Source organism: Corvus moneduloides, chromosome 18 (genome assembly GCF_009650955.1).
Source record: "Corvus moneduloides isolate bCorMon1 chromosome 18, bCorMon1.pri, whole genome shotgun sequence".
Taxonomy (NCBI): domain Eukaryota; kingdom Metazoa; phylum Chordata; class Aves; order Passeriformes; family Corvidae; genus Corvus; species Corvus moneduloides.
Genome location: NC_045493.1, coordinates 7595017 through 7611327, shown reverse-complemented (window position 1 = coordinate 7611327; position 16311 = coordinate 7595017). Strand labels below are relative to the sequence as shown.

At 44.4% G+C, this 16311-nt stretch overlaps 1 protein-coding gene across 2 annotated transcripts; it reads right to left on the bottom strand.

Moving 5' to 3' along the window:
* Nucleotides 1-619: 619 nt before the first annotated feature.
* PGAM5 (PGAM family member 5, mitochondrial serine/threonine protein phosphatase) lies at nucleotides 620-10747 on the bottom strand. 2 transcript variants are annotated; one of them, XM_032127544.1, is made up of 6 exons: nucleotides 10476-10747; nucleotides 7267-7445; nucleotides 5874-5999; nucleotides 5339-5427; nucleotides 4905-5038; nucleotides 620-3073 (listed from the first exon to the last, which is right to left on the bottom strand). In XM_032127544.1, the coding sequence occupies exons 1-6, from the start codon at nucleotides 10730-10732 to the stop codon at nucleotides 2923-2925; spliced, it is 936 nt and encodes a 311-aa protein (XP_031983435.1). In that variant the 5' UTR covers nucleotides 10733-10747; the 3' UTR covers nucleotides 620-2922. The 2 variants fall into 2 exon arrangements, with proteins under 2 accessions (XP_031983435.1, XP_031983436.1); XM_032127545.1 differs by having other exon boundaries at nucleotides 4905-5035.
* Between the last annotated feature and the right edge of the window lie 5564 nt (nucleotides 10748-16311).

Genomic DNA, 16311 nt, shown 5'->3' with positions numbered 1-16311 from the left:
AAATAATTTAATGTAAATTACATCTTTATCATTCTGGAGAAATTGATCAGCTGACGTAATTGTCTAATACCATTTTAGAGCCAAGCTGCTGGGGTAAATTGTGGGTGCAGCTGCTGTTCTCAACCCTGGTCCTTCAGAGCTGTGGTACAGTAGCATTGCCCTTTTGCTAAGAGTTTGTTACTGAGCCAGGGACACTAACACTAGTTCTTTGTCCTTTTTACCTTTATTATGCTTTGCTTTCTTTTTTTAATATTTAAATGTACGTTACTGGTATGTATATGTAGCCAGGCACCCCCACACACACCCCTCCACCCACCCACCATACCCTTGCCTTTCACTTTGTAATCTTGTTTTGGTTCAGTCAGGAGAGTATTTTTTTTTAACTGTGTTATACAGTGTGCATTAGTCCAGTTGTACTGCACTTAAGAGGTCATTTTTCTAACAATGTATTACTTCAGCTATGATAAAAATAGCAATTTATGTAGCGATTTGATCATTTGTGATTTTGTGAAGAAAGCCCTTCAACACTGAGCCTGTGGAGACACTTTAAATCAGAGTGATAGTGCTTGAATTGTGTTTTCTTGGCCAAAAGTTCACTTTTAAAGGTGCAAAACAATGGTTGTGTTTTTGTTGGTTGTTTTTTAATTAGCAAAGTGTCATGTTAAAAATACAGACGTATCCCACTTTCTATTAAAAACCCAATGAATAGCTGAAAGTGTCACCCTGTGTTCAGCATGGGACGTGGGGAGAAGGAGTGACTCACTGGTTAGTGCAGGCCTTGCTCACACAATACCTGCAGCTGTTGTGTTGTGTGCACAGCAACAATGTGCACACCACCAAAGACTTAAAAGAAGAGTTCTACAGTGTTGAAGAAACAGGAACTCAGACTATGGTAAAAAAGACTTAATTTTCAATTTCATGCTTTCCACCCTCACCTTAAGTGTCACCAAAACTATTGCTAATTTCTGTACCTGGGCAAAGAGGTGTTGTGTCACTGGTTGCCCACCAAGAGCTTGTTCAGTGACACAGAGGTTGTAGAAGGGGATGTGTGTGAGAGGGTACATGTGCGCACACACAAAAATAAAAACGCACAGAATTTCCATCTTACAGGTGCTGGTGCTCGTGTTCCTCGTGGTGGTGACACAGCCCTGCAAATGGCTGTGCTGAGGCTACAGCAGTTCCCCTCTTGGGCAGCTCTGTGGCTGACGACAATTAACTGCTCTGGCTCCCATCTCAAATTTACATTTCAGATGGTTGGTGAAAGAGCTGTTGCCCTTGAGCAGTGTGGGACATGTCAGCTCTTGCGCTGGCAGTCCCCGCAGAGCTCCAGCCACACTTGCTACAGCTGCCCCATGCAGCCATTCAGCTGAAGAGATGGGAAAGAAAGACAGACAAAGTATTTTATTCAAAACGTTTAAAAAGTTAATAGACAAAAACTGATAAATTATTCTCATTGCATCAATGAGAGATATGGCATGATGGTTTCCTCTTGCCCCCACACCTTACACTACACAACAGTTTGTTCCCTACCAGTCCCTGTTCCTTGAACTTACCCTGATGTAGCAGCAGTTCAGTATCAAGCCCTTAAATCCTCTTCTCCATAGGTTGTGTGCCCTGATTATGTTTCTTACAGCTCTGACAGTATCTCATCAACATCCTTACTGATCAGAGAACCTGTCGAACAAGTTACGTCTGCTGTCCTACTTTTGTTTGCTGTCCTACAGTCTGTCCTCTCTCCCCAAGGCAGACAATGCCTATGGTGAAGTTTTCCAAGCCTCCACCTATTACCTGAGCCAAGTTTCTACATCGGTTCAGGTGCCCAGCAAGCTTCAGAATGCTTCTGAGCCCTCCCACATACCCAGCAGTGTCAGAGCTGTATGAAGGAGGCACTTGGAGCATTCTGCCCAATGCCTGTCCTATACACTCGGCCTGGACGAGCCATCTCACGGCCACTTGCTCACCATTCTGGCAACAGCAGTTTGTTCCAGTGTTGCAGGACCTGCAGCATCACAACCCTGAACTCTGTGGTGGTATTGCTCTACTCTGAAAGTAAGGAATCAACAAATACAAATCAATGGGAAAGAGCACTCAAAAATACATCAGTAACTGAAAGCACTTTGAGAAGATTGCTGCTTTCCTTTCCTCCCATCTTAACTGCTACAGACTCATCCCTACAGCCTTCTCCAGACCATGTTTTAGTTAAAAGCTTTACAAGACTGAAAAATACTCTTAAGAACATCTTAAAGGACATTCTGAGGATGGTGGAACACTTAATATAAGCATCGGTTAGTTCTAGCACCACAGCTCTGAGTCAAATGGTTTTTTACCCTCTTTCCTTTATGCTCATAACCTCCAGGCACAGTTTACATGGGCTTTTTGGGGGGCAGAAGGGAACAGTGGCAACATCAACATACACACTCAACAGCTTACAAAAACTGAAGCTTTATCCCTTTGTCCTTTGAACAGCAGAATACCCTGTTTATCACTCCTGCAGGCGCTGGAACAAGCTGGCTCACCTTTTGTTTTAGCTGCAGTGTGATACAAGGCTGCTCCCACACCAATCGCTTTCCTGCACAAGAAAAATACCCACAGGAGGAAGCTTTGGTTAGAGAAATTCACAGCGGGGTGGGGGAAAAGTCAGTGCTCTTGCAACTGCTGAGCAGACATTCAATCTCTGTATTCCACAGCTCAGCTTTGAGTTTTGGGGAATACTTAAGGACAGGACAGCTTCAGGCTTACAAAGGTTTCTTCTTTTCTGGACTGAAAGGCAGATATGAATATGAAGGAGAAAAGGGGCTAAAGGACATTTTAAGACAGCATCACATCCCAATGTAATAAAAATCTAGTGGTACTGTAGCAGAATGTGCTAGTGCAAAGAGACTAGAGGCAGCTCCTGGACAGTCATCCATTCATTGTGCTCAGTCAGGTGCGTGTGATTTTGTCTGGAGGCATGAAACCTGTGTCACCCAGTGTTCGAAGGGCCACTCTGCCGTTGGGACGTATCACCAAGTGAGTGATGCTGCCGTTGTTGAGAGACAGTCGCAGCCAACCTTCCGGGGGGAACTGCAGTGCTCTGGTGACAAAAACACACATATTATTAATTCATGAGCAGTTAAATTAACATGCCCTCACAGCATCACCTTCTGTCCCAGATAAGGAGGGGAAGGAGGGGGAAAATCAAAATTGGTGGGCACTGTGCAGCTTGCATACCAATGCCCCCAGTCAGCCTTGGAAAAAAGGCCTTTTCTTTGGAACTGATATAAAACCGCAGCATTGGTAACTGGACTGGGGCCAAGAGTGCACTTGGCTAAGCAGAGTGCCCCAGATGGGTGTGATTACTGCTGACAGGATTAGTTCAAGTGGACAGAAGGTAGCAGCTCGAATGCAGCGAGGCTGCCGGGAGTGCTCTGAGCCCCATCACAGACAGAACTGGGGATGGCCCAGGCTCCGGCTGTCCCCACGAGGCTGCAGCACCACCACACCTCTGCAGCTGGGACAGGGCAGAGGCTGGCTCAGCACCCAAGGGCCACCTCTGCAGAGACGAGGTGGATGTGGCAAACAGTGACTGTCACACTCCAGTTCAGCCACGCCACCACAGCAGAGGCAGTGACACAGGATTCACTCCAATGGCCTGCACGTGCCTACAGAAGAAATCCACCAGAACTACTTTCCATCGGCTACATCATTCCTCAGGAAGGGCAAGAAAAAGTACCTTGTGCCTTCCACAGCATCACAGCTGGTCTGCAGCCATTCTGAAATTCCTAACTCAACAGCCCCAGGAGCTCCATCAATTGTATTAAACAGCTGGAAAAAATACCATGCTGCCTCAAACAGCTTTTGCCTGTGATACTGAGGAATAACTTGGTTTTGGCTCTTATGACAGTCTTGTAGAAAGCTGAAGAAATTAAATACCACTACAGCCAAGCTAGATTTGAAGTGAATGTTACATGGATTGTCTTCAATTGTCCTATCAGACTGCCTGGAATAGAAGGCACAGAAGAGACATTAAAATGAAGAGGAAAGCAACAGCAAAAAGTATGTAAGTCTTTCAGAAAAAGCCTTGGCAGGAGCAACATGGTATTTTTTAGCATAGCAAAGAATATTCTGTTTACCTGATCAATAATTTTAAGTACAGCAATTTTGAAAGGCTCTAAAGCAGCCCACAGAGCAGACAGGCCAGCATTTAACTAGCTCAGCTAAATAAAGCTAACTGAAATTGTTGTAGGTATTGATCAGATTAAACTTTAATCACATCTGTCCTGCTCACGACAAATTATCTTACAGAGAGTGCTTTGTTGATGGGGAAGAGGAATAAAACAGACTCAGCTGACTGGATACCGAGACAGGCAAAGATCCAGAACTGTTTTCTCCTTTATGAACAACCTTGACGTTATTGGAAAGATCCACTCTCCCCTTAATCCAATACTGGATGGTACTGCAAAAACACACTAATGCAACTTGAACATAACTCAAAAATATCCATTAGCAAAGAATTCCCAAAACTGAATCAATCTTTAATTATACAAGATCAAATTCATGTCACCTCAAAGAGACGCATCCAGTCAAATGCTCTATTTGTAATGTTTTCCAACAGGCCCAGCCCTCAGGCTTATGGAAGCAGAAGCATATGGTAATTAAAGTGACTGTCCAGATGGACAAAAAAGGTTAAGTTTCACCGATTTAACCATTTTTTGCTTTAGAATTAGAATGAGAAAGTGTTCTAATTTTCAAAAGTACCTTGATGAAGTTGCAGAAGCAGCTGCTCACAGTGCAGGCACTGATCTCCAACCACTTCAAAGAAGTCAAATCAACACATCTCCTCCCTCAGTGGTGCCAAAAGCCAACCCTGTTCCAGTGAACCCTCCCTTGAGAAGCCCCAGGTGAACAGAGCAGCCAGCCCGTACCTGCACACGATGTAGCGGATGACGTTGGCGTGGCACACAAAGATCTCGTAGCTGTCCTCCTCCTGTTTGGCATCAGCTCTATGAATGAAGTTTCGAAAAGCAGCCTCAATTCGAGCTCCATCTTCGTAATACTGCTAAAGGCACCGAGGTCACAGTTACACACCGCTCAGAGCAGCACGGGCCACTGTCTGCATTCCTGGGGTCTTCTCTCCTCAAGAGCTCTTGGTTATTGGGGTGCACACTTGGGGCTGAACTAATGCTCAAGGGCTGCAGGTTATTTTAACTGTTCTGCACACTTACTGGGGAGGAGGAAAGTATGCAATTATCTAAGGGCTGTGATAAGAAACATCAGCTCAGACACTGCAAGTTACTGCTACTGTCCATACAGAGTATACTGAAAAAAAACATAAAGAAAACTTTAAAGAAAAAGTTACCACAGCTTCTGGTTTCCAGTGGGAGACTGGAGGGTCTGGTTCTATAGGTGCTCCCTCTCTCAGCAGATCAGTACTGATCTTTTTGACTCCTGAAATATTAGATACACAATCAGAAAGGAGTTCACATGCCATTACAAACAGCCCCACAACTCTACAATCAATACATTTTTCACAGTCTTTCTTTGAGGAAGGCTTACTCTCATCCTAAAGTCCGTTTTAGTCTACACACTTCTGTTAAGGGATATAGATCTCTCCAACAAAACTGTTTTGCCATCAGCAAGACAACTTATTCCAACTGTGAACAGAACAGCAAGCTGTTTTCCCTGTCTGTTACACTTTGAAAAAGTGTATTTGTACTTTTAAAGATAAACTGGAAACAAGCAGATTTACGGCTGTAGGTTTCTTTATAAATACAGACATTCACACAGGGCTGGAAAATGGCTAAATAACATCTCAACCTTAAGGACAAGCTTAGAATTCTACTGGAAGCAGTTTTAAGGATCAGAAGACAATGAAAAATTAAGGGAACTCTTACCTGGGAGATGTTTGCTTATAATTTCAGTTGTTTCAGTTGCTCTAGTCATGGAGGAGTGGATAATCTGATCAAATTTTAATCCCAAACTTGCCAGCCTGTGTCCAGTCAGTTCTGCCTGCTCTCGACCTTAAAAAGTACATTCATTATATAAGTTGGTGACACTCCCTTAAAGACCTCAGGCAAACTACCAAGAGAGTTGTCCAGCAGACATAAAAGGCCTCCATCGATGCCAGGCTTTTCCTTTCAAAAAACAACTGGAAAACATTTTTATTAGAGCCACTGCTTACTCAGGCCAAACTTACTGGTTGGACAATTTCAAGTCATTCTTCCATTGGTAGGAAAAAAATTGTTTTAATTAAAAAAAAAAATCAAAACTTATTCAGCAACTTTCACTGAAGTATTCAATACCCCTGCTAGCCCCATCCCAAGGACACAACAGACCACTCAGGCCTGACAGTGTGTTGTTGTTCATAAAGGCAACACCAGCTTGGCACAGTTCACAGCACCTGGGCAGCCTCAGGAAGGTTCATCCCACCTTTCATGCAGGCAGGTGAAAAGACAACAGACAGGTTAAGTCACTTACTTAAGGCACAGGATGAGACAGGATTAAGATTATACTTTGTTACCAGTTTAAGACAGCACTTAAGGCCTGCAATTAGCATTTCACTCCTGTTTACACACCAGTACTTGAGATGTGAGTGGAAAAAAAGCCCACAATAAAAATTCTTCCCCCTCTCAAAATAGTGTTGGCACATATATAATCAAGGAAGTGTCCAATGCTTTTAAAGTACACTATTAAAAATAATACTAATTAGCGTTTGAGACCTAGTCACAGGATCAGTGAGTTAAGATTAACACCAACAGAGGTTATCCTCATTTCACGTAACTGATTAGCAGTACTCCCAGAAACAGTGACAGCAGCAAAAGTGAAATGTATTTAATTATAAACACTCCAACTGAAAGTCAGAGGTGTTTTCTTTTTAATAAATCAGCAGATTAAATGACAAGAAACACAAGTCACCTTTTAAGAGAAATCCATCTCAATGGAGCAGAGTTTAAAAGCCTCAGCCCTTAGGAATAACATCAGCTGGCATGAAAATTTGCTCAAGCATCCTTAAGATAATTCAGAATTTCCTTTGACAAGTTTCTTTACAACTGAGTGTGTTTAGAACTCTCTAAATCACATCTTAATGTTTGGATTTAGAGGATCAAAAATGAAGAAAACAAACTTACTCATGACATCTTTCTGCCGCAAAGGAATCCAGAAACTGGATTAAGGATTGGCAGCAAGACCCAAAACAGTGCTGAGTTATTGACCTGTACTCATCAGGACAGCACACATGAAAAATAATTTCCTCAAAATGCAAAGTATGATGCTGCTAGTGATACCTACCCAGTGGGGTCAGAGTTCTGTCTTTATCAGCCCGGCCATCCAAATTATACTGGGAATGACGGATAAGGAATATGTGCCTGGTGGCTTTTGCTTTGCAGTGATCTAGGCGAGAGGCAAGTTCTTCTTCCCCGGTTTCTTCATTTTTCTTTTTGAGGTTGATAAGAGCCAGTGGTTCACGTCTAAACAAACACATTTTAAAGAGTCATTTTTCGATTGGGGAGACTAAGAGGCAGGGGAATTTTACAGATATATAGTCTTGCCTTATTTCCAGATATAGCTGAAGAACTAAAACTGACAATTTAGCCACTTGTACCATGAAACTGATTCAAACCTTTCCGTGAAAGGTATAAATAAATGCCTGCATGAAAAAAAAAGTTGATGTCATAGGTTAAAAGGCGTGACTTGACATAGGTAAATTTGCCACTTAGTGCCAGCCACCTGAATTAATTCTTGGGAAACAAAAGCAGTGAACAACAGAAAAACTTGTAGGGTATAATAGTAGGGTTTTTGACAAGAAAAACTAACCAGGAAGGATACCCAGGAAAAGGGGAAAAGGTGTTGACTGACCATTAAAGAAAGAAAATGCTCCATATCTAAAAGGCCCTGTGATAACACCTACACAATTTGCAATTTATCAATCACATTTGCATCAAATGACTAAAAAACCACTCCCCCCAACAACATCCTAGAAAGACTCCAACCTTCTGCAGTGCACATTGGGAATTATTTTCTGCTTTAAACTAGGTCACATCAGGTCTCTCCAGTAAAACTTTTTTTTATTTTTCAGCCTGGAGTGCTTATTTATCCTTCCATCTTTTTCAGCACTCTCTCCCCTCATGCCACTTTAATCTCTCTTCCACTTGTCACAGTGCACACGAGCACCCTGCTCTGCACATCACCCAGACAGCTGACCTGGTTCCTCCTGAGGGCATGGGGATCTTCCCCTGTCCCTGCTATCACAGGTTTAGTGCCACAGATCTCCCACCGCCAGCACCATCCCTGCACCATCATCACCAACCCTGTCCAAACCTTCCCCACATTAGTCTGGGCTGCTCTCTGCACTGATCCTCCACTCCACTAATACAAATCCTTTTGCTATGTCACTCCAGAGCATATTTCATTCATACCAGACATCACTTCTTCCATTATTAAACTTGTTTATTTGATGATAGATTTTTTTAATCAAAAATAATTTTTATTCAGTTTGCGACAAAGTAATTTGCTCATAGAAAATTGCTGTTTCCCATACCTATTTCTCATAGCAAGACTGGCTGTGCAAAGCCCTCCTGCCTCCATTTTGCTTTACTGAACACATGATTTCCACTAAACAATGAGGATCTACACATTCCTCAAGCTGTTGAAGTTCAGCAAGGCATTAAAAATTAAACAATAGTCCAGTAAGAAGAAGTTCTATTGCTATTTCACAGGATACTTCTTTTGATTCACTGGAAACTATACTGCTGGCAAGATACAATGGGAAAACAAAAAAAATCTCTAAAATCATTTCAAGAACATTTGTAAAGCAGCAAAGGGAATAACTCATCTGATATCTGAAATAAAGTATTCCACATGAATGAAACTAGATCTATCTTCACCGAGAACTGAGCTGCACAATTCCTGTGCAAGTGGCACAGACCAATGCAACATCCCAAGTGTGATACCCTATCTGACCAACAACAAGTTTGATATTTGCATTCGTTTGTTTCAAACCTGAAAAGCCATCAGTTGTTAAGAATATTGTACTATCTGGTCATCTGCTCAAGATTTGACCTTCTGAACATTCCCTGCTCCCAAAGAGCAGTGGTCAGATATTCTGTGTATTTATAAGCCATTTAACAACTTTTCTCACTAGGTGCTTCTGCCAACAACATCCAAAAGTCAAGATTAAGATTTCAAGCAGGCCACAGCACACCAACTGGTAGACTGCAAGCAGCAGAAAACAAATTAATCTACGGTAATATATTCACACTCCCACTGTTTGCACACTATGACGAATGCGGATACACTATTCTGAACTGCTTGGAAGTATTATCTGGCCATACTATCTGGCGACAGCTCTGCCACTTACAGCACAATCTCTACTTCCTGGATTGGTTAAAAAAAAAATTACGTGAGTCTGAAAGTACTTTAGAATCCTTGAAGAAAATCAACCATTTAGCAGAACCAGGAAGGCCTGGAGTTGCAGTTAAACAAGCAGCTTTAGTATCTCCCTCAGTGTAACTGTGTAACCAGTTGCAACTTTATTTAATGACGCTTTTATTTTTATCATGGGGGTGTACAGAGACCTATTTATATGAGCATTTGATCCTGTAGCCTCTCAAAAATCAAAACGATGCATTATACAATAAAAATCTGTTAGTGCTTAGGTTTGGATTTACTATGATTAAACTGGAGCCTGACATAAGTCTCCCCTGGGAGATAATTCTAGCAGACAGAAGCTAAATGAGCCAAGCTCAATACAGATATCTGCACGTTCTAATTAAAGATTCAGAAAAAATGTAGTCAACCCTTGCGTGAATGTGTTTCAACGCTGAAGAACACGACTGAGTAGGCTTCAAAGCGCCGCTGCCTTTACAAGGATTTAAGACCGGGCAGCTTCACGGCCAACACGAGCAGCAGGCCCAGTGCCTGCCCAGCACGTGAGAGCGCTTGGCATCCACACGGGAGCTGCTGCCGAGCTGAAAAACCCTGGTGCACACACAGAGCAACACCGAGACATGGCCAAAAAAAAATAAAAAAAAAAAAAGGGTACCTCTTCTGCCCAGCGCTTACATTTACCACAAGCCTGAGGCTTGGCAGTCTCGCTGGCTGAAAGCATCAGAATAAAGGGATCTGCACAGGGTAAGTCTCCGAGCTATCTGAACAAAACCCAGCGCTGGCACATCCCTCCACGGCACTCGGGCGCTCCAGCGTTCCACGGGTGTTCACGAACTTCAACTGCATTCTACTCTGAGCGGGTCACCACACGGAATTTCCCCGGGAAACGACTCGTGGGGTCCCTGCCTCGCCTCGGGGCTGCCCCGTGGGGCCGGGGGCTGCTCCCGCAGGGCTCCGGGGCCTCCCGCCCCGAGCCCGTTCCCCCGCGGGGCTCCGGAGGGGGCTCAGGGGAGCTCCCGCCGCCCCCGCTGAGCGCCTCCCGACCCCTCACCACAGCTGCGACCTCCCCAGGCGAGGAGGCGGCCCCGCCACCGCATCCCGGCCGCGCCCACCTGTCCCAGTTGCTGTCCCAGTAGCTGCCGGTGCCGGCGGGTCTCTCGATCCAGCCGGCGGTCGGTGGGCAGGAGGCGGTGGGCGGCAGCAGCAGCAAGCCGGGCGGCGCGGCGGAGGGCACGGCGGAGCCCCCCGGGCGCGGCTCGCTATCGCCACCGCCGCGGGCCGGCTGCTTGCCCACGACGACGGCGGAGAGCAGGACAGAGCCGCCCGCCAGCCCGCAGGCGGCGAGCGCCAGGGCGCGGCGGACCGACATGGCGGGGCGGCCGCGAGCCCCTCACCGGCGAGCCCGCCCCGCGCCGCCCGCCCCGCCCCAGACGGAGCGCGGCGCGGGGCAAGATTCCTCCGCGAACGGGGAGCACGGGGCTGCACAGACCCCCCCGACCCCCCGGCCCTTCACTGACCCTTACGGGCTCGGCCCGGCCCCCTCTCCCCGAACCGCGGTGCCCGCGGGACTGCACCCGCCTCAGGCCGGGCTCAGGGACTGGTTCTGCCGGGCCGCTCCCAAACCGGTTTCCGCCCCAGCCGGGTCACCGGGTGGGGCTGGGCAGGGGATCCCCGGCAGCCCTGCCTGGTTTAACCGCCTTGTGCGGTCCTTCAGGGTGGAAGAGACCTGTACGTTGAGTCCAACCACTAACCCAGCACTGCCGAGTCCAGCATAGCTAATTACAAGTCCTGAGCCTTATCACTGTGTCCAGCTACTCCTCAGTACAACAAAGACCAGGAGTTTTTGGACAGGGTCCAGCAGAGGCCACAAAGATGATGGGTCTGGAGCATCTCTTACGAAGGCAGACTATGGGAGCTGAGCCTGTTTAGTCTGAAGAGAAGACTCTTTGCACAGGTGCCCATGATAAGATGAGGAGCAATGGCCTTACACTGAAACACAAGAAGTTTCACTTCAATGTGAGGAAGAACTTCATGTTGAGGGTGGCAGAGCAGTAGAACAGCTGCCCAGGGAGGTCATGGAGTCTCCCTCTCTGGAGATATTCCAAACCCACCTGGATGCATTCCTGTGTCACCTGTTCTTGGTGACCCTGCTTTGGCTGGGGGCTTGGACTGGATGGTCTCCAGGTCCCTTCCAACCCCAGCGATTCTGTGATTCTGTCATACAGGAATCAATCTCTTACAGGCAGCACTGGGTCCCTGGCACTGGAAACCAGGAACCTACATTTTCGGAAATAAAAGTGGTTACCAGCCAGGTGCACTCCACAGAGCCAAGCTGGCAGCACCCCCCCAGGCATTCCTGTCCCATCGCTTGGGCCTCTGGCCTGAATGCTGCTCCCCTCTTCACATGGAGACTCCTTTCAGAAGCCAGAGCTCATTACAGCTCCACGCATTGCCTTGTGCAGAAGAAAGATATGGTGGAACTGGAATGTTAATTACCTGTAGATGGGCAATGGTGCTGTCGTAACCTCACAACAGAGGCCTCAGGGAAGGATAACCAGAACAGACCACTCTTTTCCTGAGCTGACATTCCAAATTCAGCACTGGTTTCTACCTGTCAGATTCAGCAGTTTGCAAATGGTGACAGAACTGCTTCTGAATGTGGACCTTGGGATGTCAGCAGATTTTAGAGATTCCATTATCCAGCCTTTGCATATTTAATTGTGCATTCTTACCAGTCCCATCCACCTGTTCAAGCTCCAACTCCATACCCACATTCCCCACACTACAAATTCTATACTACTATTCCTGTTATTCCACTAACATGCCAGCTGGGCAGAGTTTTCAACTGCCAGATTTCAACCAGTGTGAGTGATTCCAGAGCCACTGAGACCAGAACCTGTCCCCTCCTCCCCGAGCACACAGAGATGTTCCCCTGAGCCCTGGAGTTAACACGCTCAGCCTCCTGTGGCACTGACAGCAGGTGCACAAGAACGTTGTGCCTATCCAAAAGAAAACGGTCTTTCTGTTAAAGTGAAGCCACCTTCCAGCTTTTCCAGTGGAGTGTCTTTCCCCTGTCCACCACTCCGTGTCTCTGCTTCACACACATACGGTGCAGAGGAGACACATCTGACTGGAAGCACACGTCCTTTGGCTCTGGGGCATTTCACAGACCAACAGTGGCTCCCAGGGGTCACGTAAGAGAATCTAACCCTGATGAAAATCTGCCACAGACCCTCCTTTATCCTTCTTGCCTGCTCATTCTCTGTATTTAAGATACTCAGCTGTTTCTTCTTCTATAGCTTTAAAATGCTAATTTTATTATTTTTCTTCCATTTATCTTATTATATAGGCAGGTGTGTGTATTTATACTTTGTATGTTCCTTCTCACCAAGAGCCCAGAAGAAAAACATCCAATTTCTCCTAAAGTAGTATGGTCCCTTTTCCCCAGGTCTCGGTGTCCCAGAGTCCTGCAAATGCCTTCTAAATCTTTCCTCTCATGATGCCTTTTCTCTTTTATCCCTAGTAATACTTATTCTCCATTAAATGGTTCCACTTGTGTCCTACCTCTTCCCCTCCAGCCTGCTCTCTAACCTGAATCCCATTTGACTTCCAGCATCTCACAAAAGAAGGAAAAAATTGCACCAGATACCATCGCTCACTTGGGGACAGGGGCAGGCTGAAGCTAGATCAGACAAATAAAAAATTCCGGATTAATCTCTCAGTTGCTTGAACTGAATTCTAAAATCGTATGGTTCAGTTTGAAATTTCAGTGCTATTCGAGGTGCATTGCTTGCACAAATAATCTGCCATTTGGGGTCAAAGTCCCAGTAATAAACACAGGCAAGTTTCCCAAGTGCATGATAGTGTCACCAAACACACCAGAGCTGAGCTCTGCTCACCACCAGGAAAGCTTCAGACTGCTGTTAAGCAATAGTCAAAATTGTTTCCCCAGCACAAAAAAAGTATTGCTGAACATCTGGGCAATCTCATTGTGCTAGAAAATGAAAATGGATAATATTGATTGTTTGCCTCAGTGCTGCATTTTGGCTGTCATTCTTCTGCACTAACGCTTCACCATCAGGAAACTCCTGTGCCTATGCGCCATTCTGCAGTTTATTTTTGCTTGGGTTAGGTAATAATACACTTAGACAATTTATGTTCAAAAGTCTTTTGAGATTACCTTAGGTTTTCCTCAGTATGTCCAAAAATGTTATTTTTAATTAGATTATACTTACCACTTTGTAAAAATTGCAATTCAATTATGTAAAAAAAAAAAAACAACTCTAAAAATAATTTGTTGAAGGTTACCATTAATTTGAACATACAGTCCTGTGTTCCATCAATAACTACCCAGCTTCTTGCTCTTTGTTCTTTTCATACCTATTTATATTTGCTGCTATTGTAATCCAGTTTTATTGTGTTGTATTTCATCTGTAAGCAGAAAATCCATCTAAGAGGATAACAACCTACTGATGCCCACTAATGGAATTATTCTGTTAGCAAAAACAGTAAATGCTTGTGCTACTGATGCCACAGGTCCAGTCCTCAGGGATGATTCCCAGGGGCTTACCCCATTTCTCTGGTTAGATGCAGAGATACCTTCAAGGAGGATGCCCTAGGTTAGGGCAGCCTCTGAACTATGCTGTGACCAGAACAAAGAGAAGGTAAGTCAGCCAGCAAAAGGCAGAAAGGTCAGCACAGGTGGGGCCCAACAAATGGTTTTCTCTGGCAGGCAGAAAAACCCTGTGGGAAAAGGAGGCCCAGGCAGCCCCCAGGGTTAACTTCACCAGGAATACAAACAGCTCATCTCTGGATGGGACTTGGATCACCACAGGGATGAGTCAGTGTTTGGATGTTTTACCATTAGCTAAAGGGAGATCAAGAGCAGGTCTCTAGACTTCAACTGGCAAGCAAAATTTATGAACTTTCAGGCATTTTTTTAGACAAAACAGAGTAATAAAAGGACATGTGAAACAAGGAAAAAGTGGTTTTGTAAAGCCTCTTCTATGACCTCAAAAATATTTACTCACCATGTATCACCTTCCCAATGTAAAAAAAAAAGTGTAAATTTATTCTCAGAAGAGCTACAGAGAGAGAGAAAAAAAGTTAACATTATGTCATTTGAACCACATGTATTCAGACATACGCTGTGGACTTACTGCTGGCCTTCTTAAAGGAAATATTGATGTCATCCTGGCCTGCTTCAGACCCTGCAACATTTAAATGATACACTAGTTTAAACTTTTGGGTTATAAAATGATGCTACTTAAGCCCACTTAATAATTTTTATTTTTTTTATAGAGCAAGAGAGAATACTGGTTTTAAGCAGCTTTGGTTAGTATGATTTGATCAGTTAAAAACCAAAGATTTTGAAGCAGATGCTGGTTTCCTGACTGTATCTGACTGCATCGCTGAAGGGTAAGCAGGACAAATACTGTGTTGGGTAAATACAGCACAAAATTTTGGGAGATTTTGGCATGAAAGAAACTCTACATATATGTACTTTAGCAGTGATTCAGATCTTGAATTTAATCTAGGTGGTGTGAATCACCTAGTAGAGGATTCTTCAGATTTCCTTTGACCAGAAAAAAAAAAAAGAGAAGCTCATTTAAGATGAAAGACTTGTCCTCTTCCCCTGGCACACTCTCTATAAACCTATTTAAAAGTAGGCTTTGCCTTATCTAAAGTATGCGAAGTCTTGATATCATGCATGATTAATCCATTTCTTAATTTTGCACTCACAGTCACCATCTTTCTAATTGAAGCAGATTGAAAGAAATTATTTTAGTAACAGTGGACATCACTAGTAAACTGAAGTATCTCAAGTATAACTATGAGGAACTGCACTTCTTTCCTGGGATTGAATTGCTTTCCCTACTCCTTTAGAAAGGAGTGACTGAGCTTGTTTAGTACACTGGGACTGTGAATTTTAAAAAAAAGTCTCCTTGCAAGGTCTTGTACTTCTTAAACTGTCCCCAAATCGTTGATACTGCAGTGACAGGATAGTTCTAGGATCAAAGCCTGTCTTCTCTCTATTGCCGTATGAAGCCTTGCCTCTGATGGAAAGCATAAAAAAAAAGAGTTTCTGCAGAGGACAAGAATGAAATGTAAAAAATTCCATCAGATGTGGGGGTATTACCCGCCAGATCTTTGTGTGCTCTAGAATCACATGGGGTGTGCCTTGAATGCTCCAGGGCATTGGAGACTTATGGAAATGGCTGTCAGCCCATGCTGTGCAGGGATTGTGTTTCCAGCATTAGGTGTCTCACAGTTTGTTACTGACAAGTCCTTCTCAGTACCTTCGCTTTCAGTCATCTAAAGCCAGAAGTTTTCACTCTACCAAACACATTCAGAGTTGCAAATCAAGACACACCAAAAATGTAATTGTGAAAGACCTATAAAAAAAGTCATTTCTGAACTGGAAAACCAGTTTCATTAACAGTCCCTGGCGCTTTCATTAAGTAAACACCTCAGTTCTGTCCCTGAAGTCACACTCATGAAACTAAGGGTTTATAACAGCCATACTAACACTGCATTATCTAATGTAACGCTCTAATAAATGATGCTGTATCCCGCCAGAAGGGTTTAATTTGAAACAGATGGTCTAAAGAATGGAAACATAAGCAAAGTATTGCACTGTAATCATTCTCCAGTAAACAAAAGGGGATTTGATATCATTGCCTCAAGGACCACCTGCCCCCCCAACGTTTTTGTCTTAGATAACAGTAAACTTCTATTTTGCTAATGAAGCACAGGTGCTGCTGATAGCTCCCAACAATGAAATAACTCAGGCATTTCTCCTAATCCTGATTAGCAAGTGAGAATTTGCTTTTGCAACAGCACATGCTGCTTTTGCAAAGTTCAGCTGATCTCTCTTTGCACCATTTTCTTTTATTTTTTTGTTTTAGAAAGAAAAATAAATAGTTGTTATGGTCTTGACAGTGTTGG